Source organism: Sylvia atricapilla, chromosome 1 (genome assembly GCF_009819655.1).
Source record: "Sylvia atricapilla isolate bSylAtr1 chromosome 1, bSylAtr1.pri, whole genome shotgun sequence".
Taxonomy (NCBI): domain Eukaryota; kingdom Metazoa; phylum Chordata; class Aves; order Passeriformes; family Sylviidae; genus Sylvia; species Sylvia atricapilla.
This window is the reverse complement of record NC_089140.1, coordinates 71,569,671-71,593,193: the sequence shown is the minus strand read 5'-3', so window position 1 is coordinate 71,593,193 and position 23,523 is coordinate 71,569,671. Positions and strand designations below refer to the sequence as shown.

The 23,523-nt window shown below is 39.8% G+C and overlaps 1 protein-coding gene and 1 long non-coding RNA gene across 3 annotated transcripts in view; one reads left to right on the top strand and one right to left on the bottom strand.

The window, feature by feature from the left end:
* The window catches only part of LOC136365611 (uncharacterized), a 671,431-nt gene that overhangs the window by 265,266 nt on the left and 382,642 nt on the right, over positions 1 to 23,523 (top strand). The gene's annotated exons all lie outside the window — the stretch shown is intronic.
* The window catches only part of DROSHA (drosha ribonuclease III), a 75,511-nt gene continuing 73,505 nt past the window's right edge, over positions 21,518 to 23,523 (bottom strand). For both annotated transcript variants that reach the window (XM_066326173.1, XM_066326182.1), the window contains one exon: positions 21,518 to 21,947. In XM_066326173.1, coding sequence (XP_066182270.1) covers positions 21,817 to 21,947 — 131 coding nt within the window. In that variant the 3' untranslated portion in view covers positions 21,518 to 21,816. The remainder of the gene's footprint in view (positions 21,948 to 23,523) is intronic.

Sequence of the window (23,523 nt, the reverse complement as noted above, 5' to 3'; positions counted from 1 at the left end):
AAATTAAACTTAAAAGAAAGGCCTTATAATAAATGCTATGTGCATCTTAACTGTGTTACTGAGCGAAATCAATCTGGCAAACTCCTATTGCGATTTGTGAATTTTTAAACCCGTTAAAATAAATGCTTTTTGGTATTGATTTTTTTTTTTTTTAATTAAAAATACTTCCAAGCGTAAATTGAAAATGATGCCACCACCTGGGAAGCTTTACTTACTGGTATGCTCCAGCCACTCAGTCTCTCATGATGTCATCCCCTGGTTGTGCCAAGGGAGCCTCAGCATTGGATGGATCTGGTCATTGTTCAGCAGGGAGGGACATTTGTGGGTGACAATTTTGTCACTCAAGAGGTTTACACCTAGAACTTTCCTGTGTTGCAAAGGGAACCATGCTGGAATAATTATCTCTTCTGCAGCGTGGATGGGCAACTTGTTTTTGTCAGATGGGAAGTGTGCACTCTCTCCCTTATATTTCCTGTTCACTGTACTGGCTTCTTTTTGGGGGGTTGGGGGGCAGGGGAAAATGAAATTTAAGGATTTGATGAGAAACCGATTTGAGCAACAATTTCTCACAGACAGAGTGAATTTGCCTTTTTGCAAATTGATTTTTGTAACAAGTTATTTATATGATATTACTTAATAAATTGTTTTTTCTAACTTGGGTTTTTTTTTTCCTAATTCTCTCAATCTACGTTATGTATTTACAACACTATCATAAAGATGAACCTTTGAAAAGATTCTCTAATCACTTTAAGACAAAGGGCTAAATTGACTCAGTCTTTGAAATTCCATTCTTAAGTGTCTGGCTTGCACCATGCAATAAAAGCCTCAGGATCACTATTCTGTGCTCATCAAAGCTTCCCAAGAGTGGTGTAATTCCAGAAGGAATCATTTAGTGATGCTTACTACAAGGAGGATATAAATCGATGATCACACACCTAATTTTGGCTTAAAAAAAAAGCCAAGGTTTGCCAGGAAGGCAGCAGAAGCTTTGTTAAGGTAAGGCATGCAGAATGCCTTTATTTAAGCATATAAAGATCACATAATTTATAATAGCACTTTTGAGTTGTCTTTCATCATGTGAGATTAAAAAAAAATTTAGTCTCATTGCAGTTATGGAGAGTCCAAATGTCATTTGCAGTATCTTTTTACATAAGAACAACCTCCAGAGAAAATTCTTCATTTTAATACTCCCTTAATAAAAGAGCTGTCTATATCTCCAGGAATTCCATCATATTTAAAGGACAAGGACAAGGAAAAGAGTGAGAAAGGTCACAGCAAACTAGTACTTCATTAGAATCATTTGAATGAAACACAAAATCAAACAGTTTAGCACTGACACCTAGATGGGGTTCATGAAAGGACTCAATAAACTCGGTAACTAATGAGAAACTAGCCCAAATATCCACCTGCAGTCTTTGTGGAGCTCCAGAAGAAAACCTCTGTATGAATAGCCAACCCCACCTGCCCTGCCCTCCAAAATACAGCTTTTAAAAACAATAGGATATATTGATAGGATATATCACAAGGATATAAATGCAAAAGTCTACACAGTTTTTATTTACCTCATTATCTGAACAGCAAGCCAGGGAAACCAAGCTTGGCACTGCCCAGGAGGATGCATCCACTGCCCACCCACACCCTTCAGCAGGGGCACACACACACCCTTGCAGGTGCCAACACAGAGGGGCTGCAGTGACTCCATCTCGTGGCTCTGTTACTTCATATGTCAGAGCAGCCCTGCAGGATTTCACAAAGTGTTAGATTGAGCTTTTCATCTTCTATATAATGGCAGTAGCAGCAGAAGATATCCTGGTCGTCCGCCTCCTGAAAGGTGGTCCAGACTCTGCAACCCTCCACATGTGCTGAGGCTCCAAAAGCAGAACTACTTTTATTTACATTATAGAGGAATCTCTCATATTTCTTGTCCTCTCATTTGATTTACTATATCAGAGAGCACTTGATTCATAAAGAAAATTCATCTAAAGGGTAGCCTTTCAGCCAGAAAGTGTATTTGGTTTTCCAACATTAATTTACCAGGTTTATCTACATAAAATTACTCCCCACACCATAACAAGTAACACACCAACCACGACCTCCTGAAAATAATCATCTTTCTTTAATACTACCAAAGTCATCACAGAGATAAGTCAGCAAGATGAGCCATTAAAGCCAACAGTCATTCATTTTCCTAAAGTTCTTGTTGAATTTGTCTCCTCCTCCTCTGCTTCTCTGCTCCAGTCTTGTGAGGCCCCACCAGCAGTGTTATACCCTGCTCTGGGATCCCCAACACAGGAAGGACATGACCTGTTGGAGTGAGTCCAGAGGAGGGACACAAAGATGACCAGAGGGATGGACTTCTTCACCTGGGAGGAAAGGCTGAGAGAATTGGGAATGTTTAGCCTGGAGCAGAGAAGACATGACCTAATTGCCACCTTCCAGTAGCTGAAGGGAGCTGGAAGAAAGATGGAAAAGAGGATTTTTTATAAGTGCACATGGTGGCAGGACAAGGGGGAACGGCTTCAAACTGAAAGAAAGTAGGTTTAGGGTAGATGTTAGGAAGAAATTCTTTACTGTGAGGGTGGTGAGACACTGGCACTGGTGTCCCAGAGAAGTTGTGATGCCCCATCCCTCAAAGTGTTCCAGGCCAGGCTGGATGGAGCTCTAAGAACCTGGTCTAATGGAAAGTGTCCCCCTGCCCAGGGCAAGGGGATTGGAACCAGATGATCTTTAAGGTCCCTTCCAATCTAAGCTATTCTGTGATTCTATTAATTTCAAGGACGGCTCGAACAAGAGAACCAAACAAAAGAGCAAGCATATAAGATTCTTTAATACTTGCTTAAAATTTGCAGGAATGATTACTTAAATAAGCAGCCAAGTGAATTCAGTGCTGGTTCTTCCAGTCTTACTCTCATATAACATTCCTTTTGATGCTGTAAATGAAATTTGAGTTTGTTGGATAAGGCACAAATTAAAAAAACCCCAACATATTCTTATCCAAAATCTTTGAAGCTTTTCCTCTTTCTTGCCAATGCTAGCCCATCTTTCCCTGATTGTAGTACAGACAGTTACTGGCAAATACCCACTCTCTGCATTTTCTTTTCTCCAAACTGATGGCTACATCTAACAGTTTTTCAGCAGCTGTCCATCTCTACAACAGACCCTCAAGCACCTCTGTCCCTGCAATCAGAAAGGCCAATTCCACTTCCTTTCTTCCCCACACAGCAGCAAACATGAGCATCGTCAGAAGCCCTCAGTCACTCACTATTTCTAATTGCTCCAATACTTATTACACAGTTTTTGACCTTGGCAAACCACAGAGTGCACAAAACCATTTATATTTTTACTTGTTGTCGAGACACTCATGGCCTGATAGGACCTTATCATCACATCCTACTTTATTTAAGTAAAAGAGAAACAAACTTACCATCATCAAGAGAATAGAGTCAGGAAGATTGTATGCAAGGGGGTGCGCCAATTCAAAAATTCCAAAAACTTTTGGGGCTGTTCCTCCTTTACAGAAGGAAAAAAAAACAAACCCCTCAAAAACAAACAAACAACCCCAAGCCAACATCCCCCCTCCCCACCATCCCACTCAAACAAAAAACCCTAAAACCCCAGGAATCTCCTAAATCCAGCTTTCCTTGTACCCCTTGCTGGAATTTTGCCTTTCTTTACTCAGAACTTCAGCTGGCTGGCTGCTCATGCATGCATCTTAATTAATAACCAAATGTATGAATCCCCTCCTGATTGCTTTTACATGTTTTTCTAAACATCTGCTTCTACCTTCATTGTTAGACAAAACTGCTCTCTTCTACAGCTCAGCTGGGGAACTTATTTCTCTCTCTCTCAGAGTGCAATTGGGTATTTCATGTCAATTATCTTAATTGGAAGGAAGCTTAACCCATTTCCCAATTACAGCTCCAGCTTATTAGAACAAACAAACTCTCAAATCTCCTCTAATAAAATAAGCCCAAAAATGCCCCCAAAGAACAAACCTAAACTTTGGTAACAAGACATTGAAAAGAGGGCTGAATAAAAGAGCCCTGGTAAGTGAAAAGTGAGTAAGCTGGTACAGGAATGTAAGGAGACGGTATGGGTCTGACTGCCTTGGTCTTCAACACAGCATTCCCCTAAGTCTGTTCCCTGAGAGCTCACAGAGAGAGCACTCTTCAGCCTAGACACAGTTTAATGTACTTTTTCCCCTCCTCATACCAAGGTGTAGCTGCCAGAACAGAAAATAGAAGCAGGTGCATTTTTTGTTTTTTTTTGCCACTGCTGGGAATTGTGATGGCCTAGCTTTTTTAACTCTTTGAGTACAGAACCAGGTTCTCTCTGCCTCCTCCTTCTCACACTGCTACCAGACTTTATCACTCCCTGTTCAAACAGATAGTGACTTAATGACTTTTGCCAAAGACAAAAAAGAGAAAATTCATCCAGAGACAAGAGGGCCAAGCCACCTGCTCCTGCTATGAGTTTTGGCTTGGTTAGCCATGGCTCTTCACATGGCCTTCACTCTCTTTCTTGCCCATTTTTGTGTTCCAGTGTCAAATGCACACCAGACATATCCTTTACCACACATCTGTGAGGACAACAGGCTTCCCAGGGCTGTCATCACCTTTTTGAGTAGCATCCACCTTTTATGCACACACTGGGTACTAATCTAAGAAGCTATTCGTAGAAATTATTCCACATGTTATACTAACTATTTGCATAGGAAAAATGGGCCAAGAATTTAGGCCATGAAGTTGTAATATTCTTGCCCTCCTGCAGCATCTGCCAGGTACTGATCCAATGATGAGTGTTTCCCCCTTGCCAAGATTGCATGTTCAGAGATATTGATTGTGGTGCTATTTTGATTTTGTTGTTTTCTGGTATTGTCAACACTTCTCTAAATAATTTCTATAGCTGTTTTTGAGAAACAAAGAAAAGACAAAAGTATACTTTTGAGATTCACCTCTCTAATATCTTGGTATTTAATCAACCTGTAATATAATATTGATTACAAATACCCTGGAGACAAGATATTGGTGCTTGTCTTTAGAGCAAGTACTTCATGTAGCACTTTATTGCAAAAAGACCCTTTCAAATATTTTGCTACCAAATATCCATCTGGCCCGTGGGTTCTCTCATTTTCACAGTCAAAATTTTATCATTGATCCTGGCAGAAGGGAGATGGGGCTTCTGAAATGCAATGCAGATTAACTGTTTGATGACGAGCACCAAGTGCAGCAGAGGACAAAAAAGAACTCAGATCACACATGTTTCTCCTGAGGTCTATAAAATAAAAGAAACTTGTGTGGGCAAAGATCTTTGGCAGGAAGGTCACAAAATACAAAACATTGTGCAAAACATTCAGCATTCCATGTTACTGCCCATTAACCATTACCTTGCAAAACCAAAACTCTCACTGTGTATCAGCTGAGGCATCATCAAAACCTGTCAGCTGTCTCCTGCCTCTCTCTCAATTCCTCTCCACTGGAAGGTCATGTCTTTCCTGCAGGCAGTGCTTGCTTTGTGCCAGCTCTGGTCACCCCTCTTGCACACCCAACCTCCAGACCAACTGGACCAAAGCTGAACTGCAAACTTATTTCACTGGCCTCTTGTTCTTGCATCTCCTTTCTTTTATCCTCTGGGTAATCTACATACTTTCATAAACATTTACACCATATATTAACTATTTTATATACATATGTGTATATATATATATATATATATATAAAGCTGTTATTCTAATGGTTGCACAGTCTTATCTTTCTTGTCTTTTGAAATCCTGACAGGTACTTTGCCCACGCTCTGATTTATACTTGCAAGTGTGAATAGACTATTCACATTTCATTGATGTAGATAGTTCTGGGCACTCACTAGGTACCTTTTAATAACTGGTAAACTCCAAAAGCCCTTTTCTATTCATCCAGTACTGTCAGTACAAGTTACTCCTGTCATTACTGGAGCTAATGCTGTGATGAAGTGAGAAAATGTGAACTCTGGAAGACATTTTGATTACTTAAAGGAAAACACTTCCCTCTTTAGGCTGCCTTCCCACTGCCCAATCTCTTTGGGACAGTGGTGAGTTAGAGGCCACCAGAACCCTTTCTATGCTCCTTGGCAAATAAGGCATATACTTTTGTTTGGTGTAAGGGGTGTTGAGTTTAGGAAAAAAAGACACAAATATCATTCTTCCAACACTGAAGGGAAGATACAAGAAACAGCTTTATGAAAACCATTTTCCTGTGCACACAGTGGCCAGCTAGCGTTTTCTTCCTACCCCTCCATTCCCATACTATCAGCTATGGAAGAGGGAGATGAGTCTGTTTGTCTCACCTAAGTACAAAGAGGGTTGTAGACTGAAGGAAATGTAAAGGAGCATTGAGGGGCAGCCAGAGAAACATTGTTCCTGGCAGAAATATAACTTGGACTGTCATAAAGTGTTAATGGCTATATTTACATCTCTCCCATAAACCTGAACCATTAGTATCAGGGGCTGGGGGTATCAAGGGGAGCTCAGAGATTCAAAGACTGCTCCAAAAAAAGCACAGTGTTGGCTTCTATAACCTGGAGGCTCAGAAACTGACTTCGAATTTCTTTGCATATGATGATTTTTTAGTCTGTCTCTTTATGGAAACTAAAGGCACTAGTCTTGGTGCATAAAGTGAGAAATGTGCATCAATCTGGGCAAGATTCATGCACTGTTTTCTGCAAGTCTGGAACATGGATTCAAACTCTAATCAGTCTGAACTGTCACTTTGAAAAACACTTCCACACTGGTGGAGATACGCTGATATGGTTCAGGTATGAGAGTTGTACTTTTGACTAAAAGTAGACATGTTACAAATGCACTGCTAGGCACTGCTGGCTTTAGTCCTCAGAAACCCTGCTGATTTACTACATCAGACTTCTCATCTGTTTACTGTAGTAACTTAAAATAATTTACTATAAAGTCGGAATAAGAATACCTAGAGCAAGAAGGTTTGGAGAAAACTCAAAAATGGGAATATGCTCTAGGAGATAACAGGAAATTAAGCAGAACATAATTTTGTCATTTATTACAGAGGGATACAGCAGTATTTTTGTATGAAGCCAGTTTCAATGAAATGAGCAGTGTAGCTGTCCCCTCCAAAGGAGCAAGTTTGTAAATATGGCATGAGTTGCTATTATTGTCCCAGATTAATTCAGTACCCTCCTTTTCTGCCAATGGTTCTGCACTTGTGGAGGATGCTTGTCTAATCAGTTCTTGCTTGTCATGTGGCTTTATGAAGTTAGCTTTGTTCTGATGTACAGTAATTATATTTCAGTTGCACTAGGCTGTACAATTTAAATGAATAAATGACACTTTGGCACATCCTAATTGTAAAAGGTCTTGGAGTTAGTTTATTTAGAAGAAAAGAAAAGAAGGAAATTAAGTCCTCGGTATCCTATTACAGTGTGTGCACAGATCACTGCATTTGTGCAGAATGACAGAACAAGGCAAGGAATAATTTACTGTGCTATCAAAGAGGAAAAAAATGTTGATGTTACCAAATATTTAGTGTTAGTGAAACATTTATAGCCCTTTCTTGCAATCTATTCTGTACCTGAACAGCCTAAAACCCATATACATGTGGGTGTTCAGGTTCTGTCTTTGTTACAGGTAATTCAAAGTCAAGAGTTACTTCTTTTAAAAAAGTGGTTTTGTCAAGTTAAAAAAAGGTCAAACTGCTTGTGTTTTCTCATATTTACTTCTATATATGTTAGAAGAAATGAGTCTGCCAGGCATAAAGAACACTTTATGTCTCAGACATGTTGGTAATTCAGACTTTATGTAAGTAAGTATTTTGAGCTTTCTTAGCTCTGGCTGAGTTGAAAGAATTGATCCTTAATTTCAAGTGGTTATTTATTTTTAAAATAATTTTAGTCACTCTAAAGAAAACTTCCATAAGGGAAGCATTATCAGTCTTTTTAACTAAAGTGGCACAAATAGTATCTTTTCAATGTGGAACCTATTGTACTTAAGGCTTGAGCTATAATAAGCACAATGCTCCTTCCAATTCCTCATCTTAAAGAAAGGTGATTTTCTTTATTCAAACCTCTTGATCCAAGTAAGAAAGGGAGAGGAGATAAATACAGCTCTTTGTAGTACTGCTTAGAAGTAAAGGTTAATCATAAAGTGCAGAGCTGTTTTTAGATGTTTCAAAATGTAAAACAGATGAATTCACACCTTAATCATAAACTGACCGTTCTAGTTAAAACTTTGAGAAATGAATACCTGGCACTGCTTCTTTTTACAGAGAAAAATAACAGGGTGGCCTTCTGGGGCAAGATCTTTAAAGATTTTCAATGAGATTTATGTGGCAGAAAGAGCTCTCAGAGACAAATCGATATAACTAAGTACAGCGCTCTCATACCATCACGCTGATCAGGAAAACTGGCTGCATCATCACAGGGCTGTCATTTTCTCACTTGCACTGTGTGAGATTGCCTAAGGTTTCTCACAACATTGAAATCAAACCCTCCAGTTGACAGCAGCCAGTGACAGCAGGGGGTTCAGGGCAAAGGAACTGTATCTTCTTCAGCGTGTGCCTTGTTAAACACATTTCTTTTTCTGACAGACTTGAGATTCCCATTCCTTGGCACCATATTACCTGCACAGACACATTCTCAGGTTGCACCTCTACATCTATTAGACAATTTTTATAAACAAATGTAAGGAAAAAGATTTCAAGGAAAAAGTACATTCTTACACTTTTTATACATCCAACACCTTTGTTTATTTGTGGTACTTTTAATCAGTCTGTTTGCAAAGAACAGAAAGACACTGCCTCCTCTTGAAGCGCTAAGATATTTCTGATCCTCGTTTCTTCACTCCCTCATCATCAGATGAACCAGTTCTGTGGTGTGTTTTCACTTGGCTCCTTCTACTTCATGCTGATTCCCACTGCACGTACCCTGGGCACTGCTCTGGTTTTGTTTTGCTGCTGTTAGGCACTGTCGTGTTGGTGCTTCCGAGGAACTGGCTACAGCAGGGCTCTGCTGCTCTCAGCCCTGCATGGAGAAAATGGCAGTCTCCACCCCAGCAAACTGTAGGTAGCAAACATCTGAAGGAATTCAGGCATAAAGCAGTAAAATCAGGGAACGAGGAGCTCAGCCTGCCTTGTCACTTCTGAAAATCCTGTTAGACATCTACACGCAGGTCTTATATACAATTACATACTGTAAGTATGTAAACCTGTAAACCTGGAATGGCATCCCAGAAGCATCTGAAGGAGAACTTCCCCACTGAATGCCATTCCAGTCTGTCCTAGCTGAGCACAGACTCTGCTTGTTCAAATGCAGGCACCAGTTTCATGTATTTCACCAGTTTTTGTACACAAGTTATGTGCACGACCTGTGCAGGTCTCAGCAGCTTGAATATAAGATATTCACTCATGAGTTATAAAAGAAATAGAAATATAAAGTCCTACTTGCAAAAAATTAAGGCTAAAGATATTTATTTGTGTATCTATGTGTAGCTGTGCTTAGCAATACCAGCTGATGGACATTAAAAGCACGAAGCAGTGTGAAAAAGAGGTACTCTCCAGTATATTTTATGGAAATGTCTCTCAGATTTTTAAGGTCAGTTCTGCTACTTAGCTATTAATCTTAAATACATGAGAAAAAAATCACCTGAAAAATTAGTCAAAATGTTAGCTGTATGGTAATAAGAGGTGGAGAGCATACAAATTAGGGAGAGAGAAGGAAAAAGAAAGAAACTGAAAGGATCGACACAGGGGAAAAGAGAAACCTCAGGAAGAAAATGAACATTCCCTGTAAATATCTTTAAGGTAACAATGTAAATGAAGCAAGGAAATTACACCAAGTCTCAGAAGAAAACAGAGAAAGAAGTAATGGCCACAAGCAAAGAAAGAAAAAGTTCAGCCTAAACATGAGCAAAACTAAGAATAATTAGGCTAGTGAAAAATTCAAAGGTAGCTGAGGTGCAATTAATGCACATATTCAAGAAGACTGGACTAAAAATAAAAAAGATTAAGAGAACACATCCATTGAAGTTGAGATGAAACAAATTTAAACAATTTAAGTTTTGAGAGGAAACAAAGAAGAAAGTGTTTTCTGGCACCCTGTTGGTGATTTTTCTCCACAATGACCTGGTGAACTTCTGATTTGCACAGCAGATTAAATTGTGTTGCTTGTAACATACCTGTTTTCTCATGGCACCTGCTTGTTCTTTTTTATTTTTTTTTTTTTGAGATGCCTGACATCAGTGCTACTCTATTTTTTTTTCCTTTTTGACTTCTCATCAGTTTTAATTCAGCCACAGCATCTCCTCCTCTTATCATTTTGTTCCCTTTCCATCCAGTTCCTTCAATCATTCTATCATTCTATAGACACAGATGCTGCCTTTGCAGTGAGCACCAATCTGACTCCATGGTCCTTCATTTGCACTTGCCTCAAACATTTTGAATTCTGCCTTGTTCTGAGAGAGCCTGTAGGTGTTCAGGTGTAGATGACTGTTAAAAGCTGTGCAAATGGATGACCCTAGTTCAACATGGGTCTGGTTTTCAATAGGCATTTTCCTTTTAGAGACATTTGTTTTTCAATAAGTACATTATGATTTAGCACGTAGTGTAGGTGCTGTTTCATCAGCAGTATCTCCTTAGTGTTTTGATAAACTGTAAATTCATGCTTTAAAATCTCAGTTACCTGGATGCCAAGGTTTCATTTCAAGGTCCAACTTCCAGCTCAATACAGATGCCCATTAAAGTCAAGGGAAAGACCCTGCTCATTCAGATGAGTTAAGAAAGAGACCTTATACTTCTATTCAAGATTAAGTAACCCTGAACATAAATTTGCCATTTGGATCCTTTACTGTGCAGTCAGTACAACAGCTTCCACTTCTGCTGTCCCAGATGGTATTCCAATTCCACGGTCTGTTTTAAGTCCTCACACAGCTCTGCATACCTTTGTATGCAAGTGCTCAAAAACCCATAACAGACTTACCCTTCCAAGTCCAAAAGTCAAGAAGTGCTGCTTTCTGGAGGGGTGATAGACTCTCATTTAAAACCAGAGTTGGGCAGCTACATAACTTTTATGTCCTGTGCCAAAAGAACTTTGTGGTGTCCTAGTAGGTCTTGAGGTTTTCCTGGAAAAAGCACTTGAACCAGAGTTTCCTAGAATGAGGCTGTAACAAAGAGAAAAAAGGATAGAGCCACAGGCCTGCTGTGGATGCAAGGGCAGGCTGTCTCAGCAGTAAGGAGTTTGTGCCTGCCCAGGGACACTGACAGGAGACAAAGGGCGGAGAAAGGAAAGACAAAGTTCATAGTCCCTTAACATTTTTCTTCTCATTTTGCCATTCTAAAGCTGCCCTTTCTGGGGTTAATTAACAACTATGAATGCCAGTGCTACAGGAACAAAGTAGATTGCAGTTTTTACCCCTCTCCCACATTTTCCATAGCTGCGGCTGGACCTCAGGATGTGACCCCTGTAAATGCTCTCTCATTACTTTCCTACTAATTAGTCTCATTTCATTTACGAGTTATATTAGCTGGGGATTTTATAAGGTTTAACACATTAAAAAATAAAGCTTCTTGACATTTGAAAATATTCTCACTTTGGAGAAACTGTCAGTCCTCTTCACATCTGCACATAAGGGGATGGTTAAAAGAGTCATCTGGGGATAAAGAAGCATTCTTCTCACAGCAATGGCTATGCAAAGTGTTTAGGAGGCCATGCCATTCTGGCTTAATGTGAGCACTTGTGACTTATAGCTATATGCCACAAATGTTTAAAGCCTAGATTCAACTCATATAACTATGGGCATTAGACTGTTCAGAAAGATAAAAGAGTTGTCACCCTTTGCTTCTCAGACAAGAGGGGGTGATTCATCCTGCCTAAGCCATGAACTAGTCTCAGGAGACGTGGCTTTCTCTCTCCACTTATCACAGCAGGGTCCTGGGGGGGGCATAGCTATGACTTCAGTGTCTGCTGCTTGGTAGGGTGTGATTCAGCCTTGGAGTTCAGTATGATAAAAGAGCTTACAAGATGTTCTTGATTTTGGGGTGTTCTGTTTTTTCTAGAGGTGCAACTGACTGGAAGTTCTAATGTCAAATATGGCCTGTAAAAGCTGTTTGTGCTCTCCACCACTCTATGTGCATACATGCATGTAAAGGGAAGGAAAATGTCACTGAAAATTCATCTTAGAGCAGCAGAAGCCAAACCAGCACATTTCCTCCCCTATGTTGGCTAAAGCACATAAAAAAAAACAGAGGCCATTCTGCAGAGCCAGGTACACTCACAGCTTGCTGGTATTCACCTTCAGTAGAATAACAGCCTTCCATCTGTTCTCCACTATTACCTCCTTGGAAATGTGACTGGAATTAGGGAGGATTAAAATTCTGATAGTGCCATGCCAGAAGTTGAAAGAGAAGCTTCCTTATCTCTGTTCACTGGAATCTCTTCCTGAAGGGGTGTCTCCTCCAGACTTGCCTTCTCTGCACACACCTCCTTGTATGGAAAAATTGCTGAACAAAAGAAACCGAGTTAAGGTGAACAACTTCAGTTGTATTACAAGTTATAAGACATAAGGACGTGATCTATTCTGAAAGTCCCTGATGATTTATTTAGTGGGCATATTTTTACATTGTTTCCTTTAACATCAGAGAAAATGTGCCTTTGGAGAGGCACAGCTTTTATCTCATCCCTTTTAAAATCACACCACAGATCTCAAAAGAAAGGCTATGCCATGTCAGAATTTAAAACATTCACCTTATGGCTGTCACCCAAAGTAGACGAAATATATGCCACTGAGTTTTAAATGACTGCTTATGCTGCCAGTCACAGTCAGATCCTGAACTGAATGATATAAGTTCCCTCTGTTTCCCTGGAAGCAATGAAGCTGAGTCTTTTTATACCAGAAAAGGATCTGGACTTTAAGTTTCAGTGTCTTCCAAATCCAAAGTAATTTTATCCACTTGAATAATTTATCATCATAACCTATTTTTCATTAATTTGACTATGCTTTTGTTCCTCTCGGGCTTGGTACTTACAGCGTGGCTCTAGTGTGAGAAACAACGATGTGAAATCAGCACTTTCTTACTCAGCAGATCCCTTTCCTGTGAGAAGTCAGAATGAGTGCTGCTAACTTACCATGAAAAGTACTAAAATCTCTCTTTTGCCCCTTCCCTGCTTTCCACCCACTGGAGGAAGGACCACTGGAGCCAGGGGGAAGCAAACAAGTCAGGATTTTTGGTTCATGTGACAGTCAACCGAGCTCCAGGGCCACCTGGGCAGCCTGTGGGTCTCTGCGTTGTGACCAGCATGACCCTCCCACTGCCAACAGTGGAGCTGTAGCTGCCAGCTTGCAGAGCTGCTGCCACTGATGGCAATTGAAAACAACATGATTTCCCACTTCCAGCTGATGTGCTCAGCTCAACAGAGATAGACTGTCTCATGTCTAAAATTAATCTTAGGCATAAGGACTGCAGGACAATGGCCACTGAACTTCCAGGGCCTGGCAAACAGATGAAGCTGTTGGTTGATATGCTGTAAAGCATCCCAGGTGTGAATACTTCTGTGCTAATCCTGAGGAATTCGTTTAGTCAAAATAGATCTGGAATCAGACTGGGGGACCCAAAATCGAGTAAGATTTGGGGACAATTTCTGAAGAAACTGGTTGTTCATACAGAGACCAATAAAGTAACTTTGGAGTAAGATCTCTCAAGGAAGACAATACATTTTGAGGCAATACTCCCCCCAGTATATCCAATTTCTTTTTCTACTTTTCCAGTTCCTTTCTGAAACTCACACTGCAAGTACAAGACTAGTTTTGTCCAAGAAAGCATATGCAATACATTGTAAAAATAGGAACTTTCAAAGGAACTTTGAATTTTTCTTTGCCATAGGACATAATTTATTACAAGGATGGTCTTCAAATTCAGAGAGTCTCTAACATATGACTAAGTCTGAAGTCACTTTGTCTGTCAAAAGGTAAAGGGCAAATGAGTTATCAGGGCAGCTGGGTCATGAGAATTCATTCTCTTTGGACCTGATGTGGTAAAAAATAACCTCAGTCTTCCAAACAACTCAAGTCCCAAAAGGCCACAAATCCTAGCCTTGCAACAGGCCAACTTATCCAACAGAAAGGTCAGCATCATTAAACAGAATAAACAAACCAATCCCAGAGCCAGAAATGACAGATCTGCCTGGGAGGGGAAGAAGTCATGCAGCTGTCTTTCTGGGCTTCCTTCATTTCCACAGTTGCACAGTCCCAAATTTGTACACATCCACACCCATACATTTGCTCTCCTGTGTTTCACTCCATACACACGTGTGCACACACATGCCTGTACAGGTGCATGCATGGGACCATGGTGCATGCATGGGACCATGCAAAAAATCCTCTCAAAATATGGGAATCCATGAGACAGGCCATTATCAAACAGTATAGAAGCAGCAGTTGATGAAACTAAGCCCTTATGCTCATGTCCTGTTCTCTGGACTTCTAGCCTTAGTCCTCACTGCCCTGTAGGAAAGAGTGTTTTGGTCAGGGGCTAACAAAAGCTTGTAGATTTGAGAACCTGTTTCTACTTCCAGCTCTCACTACCATCTCACCAGTTTCTGCCAATCAAGACCAGGCTAAACTCAATTGTCATTCCTCTGCTGGCCTTCTCACCAGCTGAAAAGGCACAGGATGTTTTCCCCCCAGCCCTGGTACTGGCACACAACACTTGCAGTCCGGGATCGCGCTCCAGCCCGCACCTCCACCTTCCATTGCTGCCCTGGAGCCAGCAGGGCAGTAAGACTAAGAAGAGGGAATGCTTCTCACTTTTTGTAATGTCCAGCCACGGCCTCCTCTATCTATCTACAGCCCAAAAATCTATCAAACAATTAATTTTCAAGGAATCAAGGAAGTAACTTAGGCACTCTGAAGCCAAGTACTTTTCACAGATGAGAGCACAGCTGTTTGCATGCTTATTTCCTTCTGTCACCACGCTAGAAATATATCCTGGGCTTAGAGTCATACTAATCTCTAATGGATTTGTTGAGGATACAGACTTTAAAAAACTACAGGCATTAACACCAGGCTGTGAATCCAGAAGGAAGACCTGCTTTCTCCTGTGTGTGTATAGTAGGGCCAAAGCTCAGCTCAGCACAGCATGACAATGCTGCTTGCTCCTACCTGAGTAACTCCCCTTACACACTGTCCTGAGGTGCTGAGCCTTGGAGCTATGAGCTCGAGCTGCCACAGCAGGAGCTCAGCAGCAAATGTGAACATGCTGGCTGTGGAGAGAAAGAAGCTCCCACCATGCAGGATCAGCCACTTGAGCTTTCTTTCACTTTTTAAAATTACTTTTACAAGCCTTCAGTATGAAAGAGACTAGGGAAAGCCCCATTCTAGGCTGCTGTGCATGAAATTTAAAACACCCATATTAATGCAGAAATAAACCAACTACAACATCTAAAGCTAAATGCTGTAAGTAAGTAGTTGTGCAGTATGACAACAGGACAAATCTCAGCTGGGACTTGACAGATTCAGGTTTTGTTCTCATTTCTACCCTTGACCTGTTCGGTGACTTTGACTAAGTGGTTGCTTCCTTTCTATTTCTTTCTGGGTCAGGGACTGCCTGTCATTTTGTGTTCATAGCAGCTGGCATGAAAACCCCAGTCGTAGTGAAGATCTCTAGACACTACTTCAATGAAACCAATATCTAAATAGCTGTTAAAAAAAGAACACAGAGAAGCATTTTCTTTTCTTGGTAAAAAGGTATCATGTTACAATGAGTGAAAACTTCAGATGTTTCATTAAGTAAATAAATACATACATACATAACTGCATTTACGCCAAACACACACATATTCAACTATATTTCTAATTAAAATGTAGAAAACTATCACAGCTTTACTTGATTACTTCCCACCACTGTATCTCTAAGATATTACAGTTTTATCATCACACTTCTAATAGATTTGCTATATCTTACCAATAAGATTTATTTTCTAGCTTTGCATAAAACTCAACTCTGAATGCATTTTTAAAGCACATGGCACAGAATTGTATTTATGTTGCAATGAAACTTCATATTTTTCAGTCTGTATTTGAAAGTAGTTAATTTTTTTCCATCCAAATCAATCTGCTTCTCAGCAGTCAGTGCTGAAATAAGCCGTTTTCTAGTGTTTTAAGCATTTGTTCTCTTTTCTTACTTCTCTCTCCTCACTTACACGTATAAATGTCCATTTATAAGCTGCCAGCTGAAATAGATGCCAAATTTAATCCAATTGCATAAATTCACAACATAAGCTGCAAAAAGTACATCACTGCATGCCTCAAGAATTCACAGCCTCTCTTAAAACGTCTGACAGAATCCCTGAAATTTTACTGGAAAGCTTCAGTTCTTTATTTCCACGGATATGCAGCGAGGTTTTTGTTCTTGCTGTGGGCACTTGATTTCTGGTGTAAGTGTTGAGGTATGACTTGCAAGAGCAAAGAGTTCAAGGTCATTTTTCTTCTAGACTCAGTGAGCAAGGAATTGCTGCCCTATCTGCTAAGCAGAAGTAAGGGTCAGGGAACCTTGCAATAGAAATTAGTAGTGCTACAGACCACATTAAGAACAAACAAACAAAACTTTGAAAAATAATAATAATTAAAATAAAAGAAATGGGAGCAAAGGGAATGGGAAGCCTTGAAAACCTGTTTTGGGCTAAAGCCATATAATTCTCTAAAAGTTTTGAGGTCTTAAAAGGTTGGTAGTGTCATATTATTTTGGATGTCTGGTCAAGCTCTGGTTCAAGAACCAGAAAGCAATAACAAAAAGATTGATTTTGATCGTTAATGTACAGACATCATCTGAGATGGGATATTGGTTGTAAAATCTGACACATTCTGACAGGTGGAACGCATTTAAAATGTTTGGGTTTTGGAAGAAGGAAGCAGAGCAGCATTGAATAACAGAAATTTTAAACATTAAGGATAAGAAAAAATGTGGGTTTTTTCCTTCCGATGGTTTGACATTTATTTTTTCTTAATGGTGAAGTTTAAAGACACATATGTGTTTGACAGTGGTTTTCATCACAAAAACAAAAGGTAAGAGCAGCAGTTTTGGATGACTTATTCCATGAGATCATCAAAAATTCTTATCTTACAGATTTTTTTAATATAAAAGTGACATTTATAACATGATACAGAATAGTATTAGCCTTTTCAAATGCTGCAGGATTGAGAAATGGTTGCTTTTTGTCAGCTCAAGTATCCCTCTAGAAACAGGTGCAGTATTTGAATTCTAATTCTAGTTGGCAGCAGAAACTGGTCACCATGTCAGAACTGTTCTGACAGAGTAAATGACTGAAGGAGGAAATCTGCAGGGAAGTAACTTTATTTATTTTAGAAAGAAGTAACCATCTTTTTTAGAAATGTTAGCCGAGCTTGCATCAGTGTGGTCCCATGGGTTCCCCTGACCCCCATCCCCGTCTTTAAATAAGTAACAAGCTACCTCCAGTGACAAACACCCAACACTGCTGCATCACTTCTGGACCGCTGATGTATGGGCTGCTTCTGCCACCAGTGAAACTTCACAATTTGTCAGCTCAAGAGCCTGTCCTTTGCTAATGGATTACTTTTGAAATGTCTGCTCAAAGTGGAAGGTTTTATTTATTTATTTGTGTGTTTTAAAAAGATGTACAAGCAATACACTGTTCAGGCTCTCGTTTCTGACAGTAGAGTCCTCAATCTCCTTGATCATTGTTTTCTAAGTCTCCACAGGAAAAGAGATGAGGGTGCCACTGCCCAGCCTGCAGGGCTGAGTTCTTTTTTCTCCCTTGAAGACCCTCTCAGGCATGGCAAGAGAACTGTAGCAGGCTTGCAAGGATGTTAGTAACGCCACAGACTAAGGCATCCACTGGATGAGGATTGCCTCCATTGCCCTCCCACAGACATCCTGAGCCCTGGCCCCCAGTGACAATTTCATCGTTTTCATCTCCTGGTAACAGAATAAATAGTGCCTCCACAAAGGTGCTGTGAAGAGCAACAAAATGACATGACTGACACATTTAGGTACAACTGTATTGCAAGCCACAGGCAAATCACTCACACCTTTATTCAGAAAAGGCTTTGAAATCCTTTTGAGAAATGCAGTGATGATCGAGGCAAAGGGAAATATACTTAGTTAGCAAGACTCTGGGTGCAAGTTGGTGCTCCCTTTGTCACCTGTAGCAGGCAGGGGAAGAAAAGGGCCTCTAAAGTACATCTGCTCCCTGATGGAGAGAAATATGCACCGCTGGAACATGCAGCTGATTTAATCTCAGGGGCCCAGAAAGAATGTCAATATGTGACATGGGGAGTGGGTAGGAAGAGGGATGGATGGTGGATGTACAGGTCACAGAAATGTCTGTCGCAGTGTCATCCTCATCAAAGACAATGCACAATGGTAAATGATGCAGATGATCAACTCCCCGAGCTCTTACAGGGCGTTACAAACTTCCACCAAAAAGAAAGTTTTTACAAGTGAACCACTTATTTCATTTAAATATGTAGCCTGTATAATCAGAGTCTTTGAAGTAGGGAGACAGATGATCAGGATTTGCCTTTTGATCTTTCCAAATTGTTTTAGCAAGTAACAACTATGCCTGAAGTCTTTTCTGGGAAACTTTATTAGCAACAATGTTTACAACAATCTTAGAGACCAAGGTTCTCTTAGCACTGATGTTAAATAATCCTTCAGAAACTGAATTCTTACAAAGCAAACTCAGGGTCTACAAATAACATAATGAATTTTATGTAAATTCAATTAAAATCCCCTACCAAATCAGCTACAATTCTATCAAATACTCTGCACATAGTAATGTTAACAATATTCACAGGATCTGTTGGATTTACACAGATCTGAGTCTCGTTCTCTATTCACCTACTTGTACTCAACTCAAGCCAATGGATCTTGCAGGACAGCCCCTAGCTCAGAGGCTCTGAAGCAAAGACAGACTGCCTTTATCAGTAAACCAGAGATGCCCTCGCACCTCCAAAACAGCAGCACAAGCTGCCTAGTTTTAAGCTACAGCTGTTCCACTGATTAGCACAAGTGCAATGATAATTTTTACCAAGGCAACCTGAAGATGCTTCCCCTCCTTGGTGCCTGTTGTAAAGAACTGTGCTCACATTTCATATTCCACACAACTCCTGAAACCAACAGGAACATTCACAGCCACTGCTTTTAGACAGCCCATACACAGAAAGAGACTGCAGCTTGAATAAAGGAAACAAGATTTTTTTACCCTTTTTTCTTTTTTTCTGAAGACAAGGAAAACAAAATTACTTCAGGCAATCTTCCTAGCCCACATTTTATGTTACAAAAAAAAAAAAAAAAAAAAAAAAAGAAAATAGCCCACTTGTAAAAACACAGTTATCATCTACATTTTATTGAGGAAAGCCTAGAATTCATTAACTGCAGTAACTGGAATGTAGGAATTACTTTAAAAGTTTGTTTTTTTCCAAGCAGTTTCTGGGTCAAAGAAGAAAACAAAGAACAGTCCTGGGTTCTGCTCCCAAAACAGCCTATCTGATAAATTCAAATTATTTAATGAAAATATTTATGAATAAGACTGCAGTCTTCTTACAGCTGAAAAGTGAAATTATATATAGGAATAATGAAAGTAACGTTAAACTGTGAGCTAACAATTCCATTGTGGTACTTTGGTGATGCCAAATATGGTGAAATTTGCTAACAATCATACACCTGAAAATGAAATAATTTTCATTAATCATATGAAACAGGTCACAGTTAAGAGGGAAAAAATAAAACTGGTTTACACAGTTATGCTTGACCCTGTAGCACCACACCATTTCATCTTACTGCTAGAAGCAGATAGGCAAAATAATTTGAAACACTCGTGGACAGGGGACTTGCTGGTGCTTTTCAAGCTTCTTACTCTTGAGAAGCATTTCAGCTTTTTATTTACCCACTGAAGCCATAGGAAGTTACAATCACTTCTCAACAGTCAAACAGCAGCAGCATTCAGCAGAGAGCAGCTCCCCGCCTCTACCTTGTTTTTATTCCCTCCATTATGTTTTAATGGTTTATCATTCTCTAAATTACAGAATGTGTTTTGGTTTTTGTTTTTTTTTTTTCTTTTTCTCTCATCCTCTGAAATGGATTTTAAGCATCAATCCATTCGGAAAAGGCAAATCATAGAGGCTGGAAAAAATGAGGTAGTGTTGTGGGCTCAAGTGTAAAAAACCCCCCTTATGTAAGTGCATCTCACATTGCAAGTGTAGAAAAGTATGCTTCTGAAAATACATGCATTGATTAGCTCGGAAGTGAAACTTTGGGAAGACATTTGTGTAGTCTGAATTTTTCAGCTTTATTTGGTGCCTACTTTGGCACCTGCAATGAAGTGCTCTTCCTGATATCCATCCCACACCTACAGAGAGAGGTGCTTCAGACAATCACTGAAGAAGCTGCTCAGTGCAGTGTGGCTGTCAGGCAAAAGCTTTCCTCCATCAGTCAGCATGAATTCCTTGGGCTGGATTTGCGCATCCGTGCTCACAAAGCTGCCCCACACTTCAACACATACAGCTGTGGGACACCAGAAAATGCATAAATGACTGGCCAAAAAGCATCTTTTCTCTTTCAGGAAGAAAACGTGCAGCTAAGGAAAATAAAGGTTCAATCTGTTTTGCTTATCAGAAAAGAAAGATAAAAAATACTATACAATACCTACCAAGGGACTGTATTAACTGAGAACCAGCTTAATGGAAATGAAGGGCTTGAAGCAGCAAAATTAAAAGAACAAACACCGCTGGTAACCAGTGGGAAAAAATACCAACAGACACAGTGGATTTTCCATTTCTGGTGCTGTTCAGAGCTTTTATAGAAGAAACATCTGTCTGTCTAATACAAGCCACAGACACCAAAAAATGGAGAACTGGGTGACTTAAAACTGCACACCACCTTTGAACGACACTTTGGAGACAAATTCGGCCCTTCTTTTGACAAAGACTTTTCAATGAACCTCTCTGGAACAGCACTCATATATAGTTTCTAATACACCATTTCACACAAATGGCCACACTGGTGTCTTCTTGTCAAAGAAATACACTAAAGCAGGCACCAGCCTGATAGAACAAGAAGCTGAGAAAGAAACTAAACTTGTTAATGCAAACTACATGTACATCCTCTACAAAAATTGCCATTCTCTTGCCTCATAATTATCTTCTCCTTCGAGTCTTATAACAGTGATTTAAAAACAAAACCCCTCAATCTTCAACACACCTGTGTCACACTGCAGATGTGTCATCCACTGTTCAAAGCAAAACTGAGTATCTCCTTTTAATTACTTTATAATTTTATGTAAAAAAGAGCCTGAACTTTAAAGCTCTAGTCTAGCAGACTCAATAAGTAAATTTAGCTGCAAAACTTAGATACATGCTTAAGTGCTCAGCTGAATCAGTCTCTCATAATACTTTTCTTCTCCACAGCAGAGTTCATGCAATAATTTTGCTAGTCACTGACAACACAGCACTTAGACATAGGAGACAATTGTTAAACAGCTTTTCCTCCTATTAGCTTTTGAAATGAATACTTTATTACTCCATACAAGACAGTAAAAATAATAAAAATAATCAACTTTTCAAAAAAATTACAAGGGCTTAAATCCAAAACTTATTAAAAAGCTAAACTTAAAAGCAAACTAAAGAAATACTATATTTGCACACACTTTTAAAAGAAGAGATTACAATTTTCTTTTTGATATCAACAGGCACTCTTCATTCATCATCTGCAAGAAACTAGGTTAGGTCTCCATAGGCCACAGTCAGAGTTATTAAGTAAGTAAATATGCCACTGCTTCTGTTCCCTCCTCTTATTTCCTTGCATCTTCAGTCTCCTCTGACTCTCTCTCTTGATGCTCTCTTTCCCACCTCAGTTCTTTCAACTCTTGTCTGTACTTGCGTTCGATGAACCGTTTCTGATGGGCCATCTGGGGAAAGTTATCTGACACACGGAGAAATATTTTACATTAATAAACAAACTGGTAACAGAGAAAGAAATCAGCTCATTTTGTTTTAAACTTTGATGTCATTAGAGGTGGTGGGGGGGGAAATGTTGTTCTCATTTTTACTAATTTATTTCTTATAGTACATAGTAAACCAGGACTGTGTTATAAGACTTTGGTTTCTTTATGATTTCTTTACATCTGTTTCTTCTGCTACAAAGCACTGTCAAATCTAATACACTCACAAAAATAAAAAAAAATTAATCCTGGTATAGCAACATGGCCATGTATTACCTGGATTTTACATTCTGTTCCCTTAGCAACAGGTGGTCGATACTGAAAAATGAATGTGAAACTACTGTCGATGCTGTCAGGGTTTTTTGTCTTGTTCTCACTCCAGAAAGTATGAGCCATTGGTTTCAAGCATTGTACACACGTTTCCATCATTTTTATTACTGTTTAGACCATGCAGAATCAACTACATGCCCCACACTATGGCAGGGATCCTAATGGGAAAGTAATAAGTGTAGCAAGATGCAATGCAGTTAAGTCTGCTCCTGAAAAAGTTAATGCTTGGCTATGTACCAGAAGACAACCTTTGAGCAGTCTAAGAGCATGGATGAGTGAAGACTGCCCAAAACACACTGGACAAGGCTGAGGTGATGGAGAAATAGCTGGGGAGATGGATGCCTCTGCTTTCAGGCATTTGTCCATCGGCTGATGTGTGGGTACACATTAGAACTGAGACAGTAAAAACAGCTTATATAATTGAACAGAATTGCTCTCACTTCAGCACACTGCTCACAGAATGTGATGTTTTCTGCATGACCAGGGTGCTGACATTCACAGGTGTCTGTGCTGAGGAGACCTGCACCCTCCAGCCAGTCAGAAAGCAAAGGGGTGGTAGAGTATGTGACAGGCTGCAGTTGGTGGTAAATCCTGCTGGGATCACACAGAGCTCTGGGATCAGCACTGGCTACCTAACCAGTCTGAGATGAACACAAAAGGTTACTACACTGACCTTTAAAGCCATAAATAAATTTGGTAGATGTCTCAGCAAAGGACTGCTCACTCTCTCCCTGGCTATTGAGAGAGAATTCAGCTGAGGCTTCTCAGGGAGGAGGACCTAGGCACCAAGCGTTTTTCCTTCTCAGCACCAAGTTTTTCCTCCTTTTTCTGGATCCTAGGCAGCACAGATTCTCAGCTAGAGAATATGGTGCAGAAGCCACATAAACTGCAGGAGTTTGTGACAGAGCAGAATAACTTTCTACTGCTTTGTTTTATTGGTCAGTGAAATTTGTGCCCTTTATTATATACCTATTACAGGAATAGAAGGTTTGTTCATCTGTTATTTACAACTTGGGCATAGGAGAGTGTATTTATTTAAAACAGAAAGCAATCTAAACAAAATTGGTTTTAAAAACACTAGTGCTTTGTTTAATGGAGTTCTGGGATATTTTGTAGCTCATGTGCCCCATAAAATGAAAATCAGATTTTTAGCAATGTGCCTGTAACATGATTCTTTAAGAACTCAGCTCAGTAGCAAACTGTTCTAATGTGTTTAGGATGGTAAGA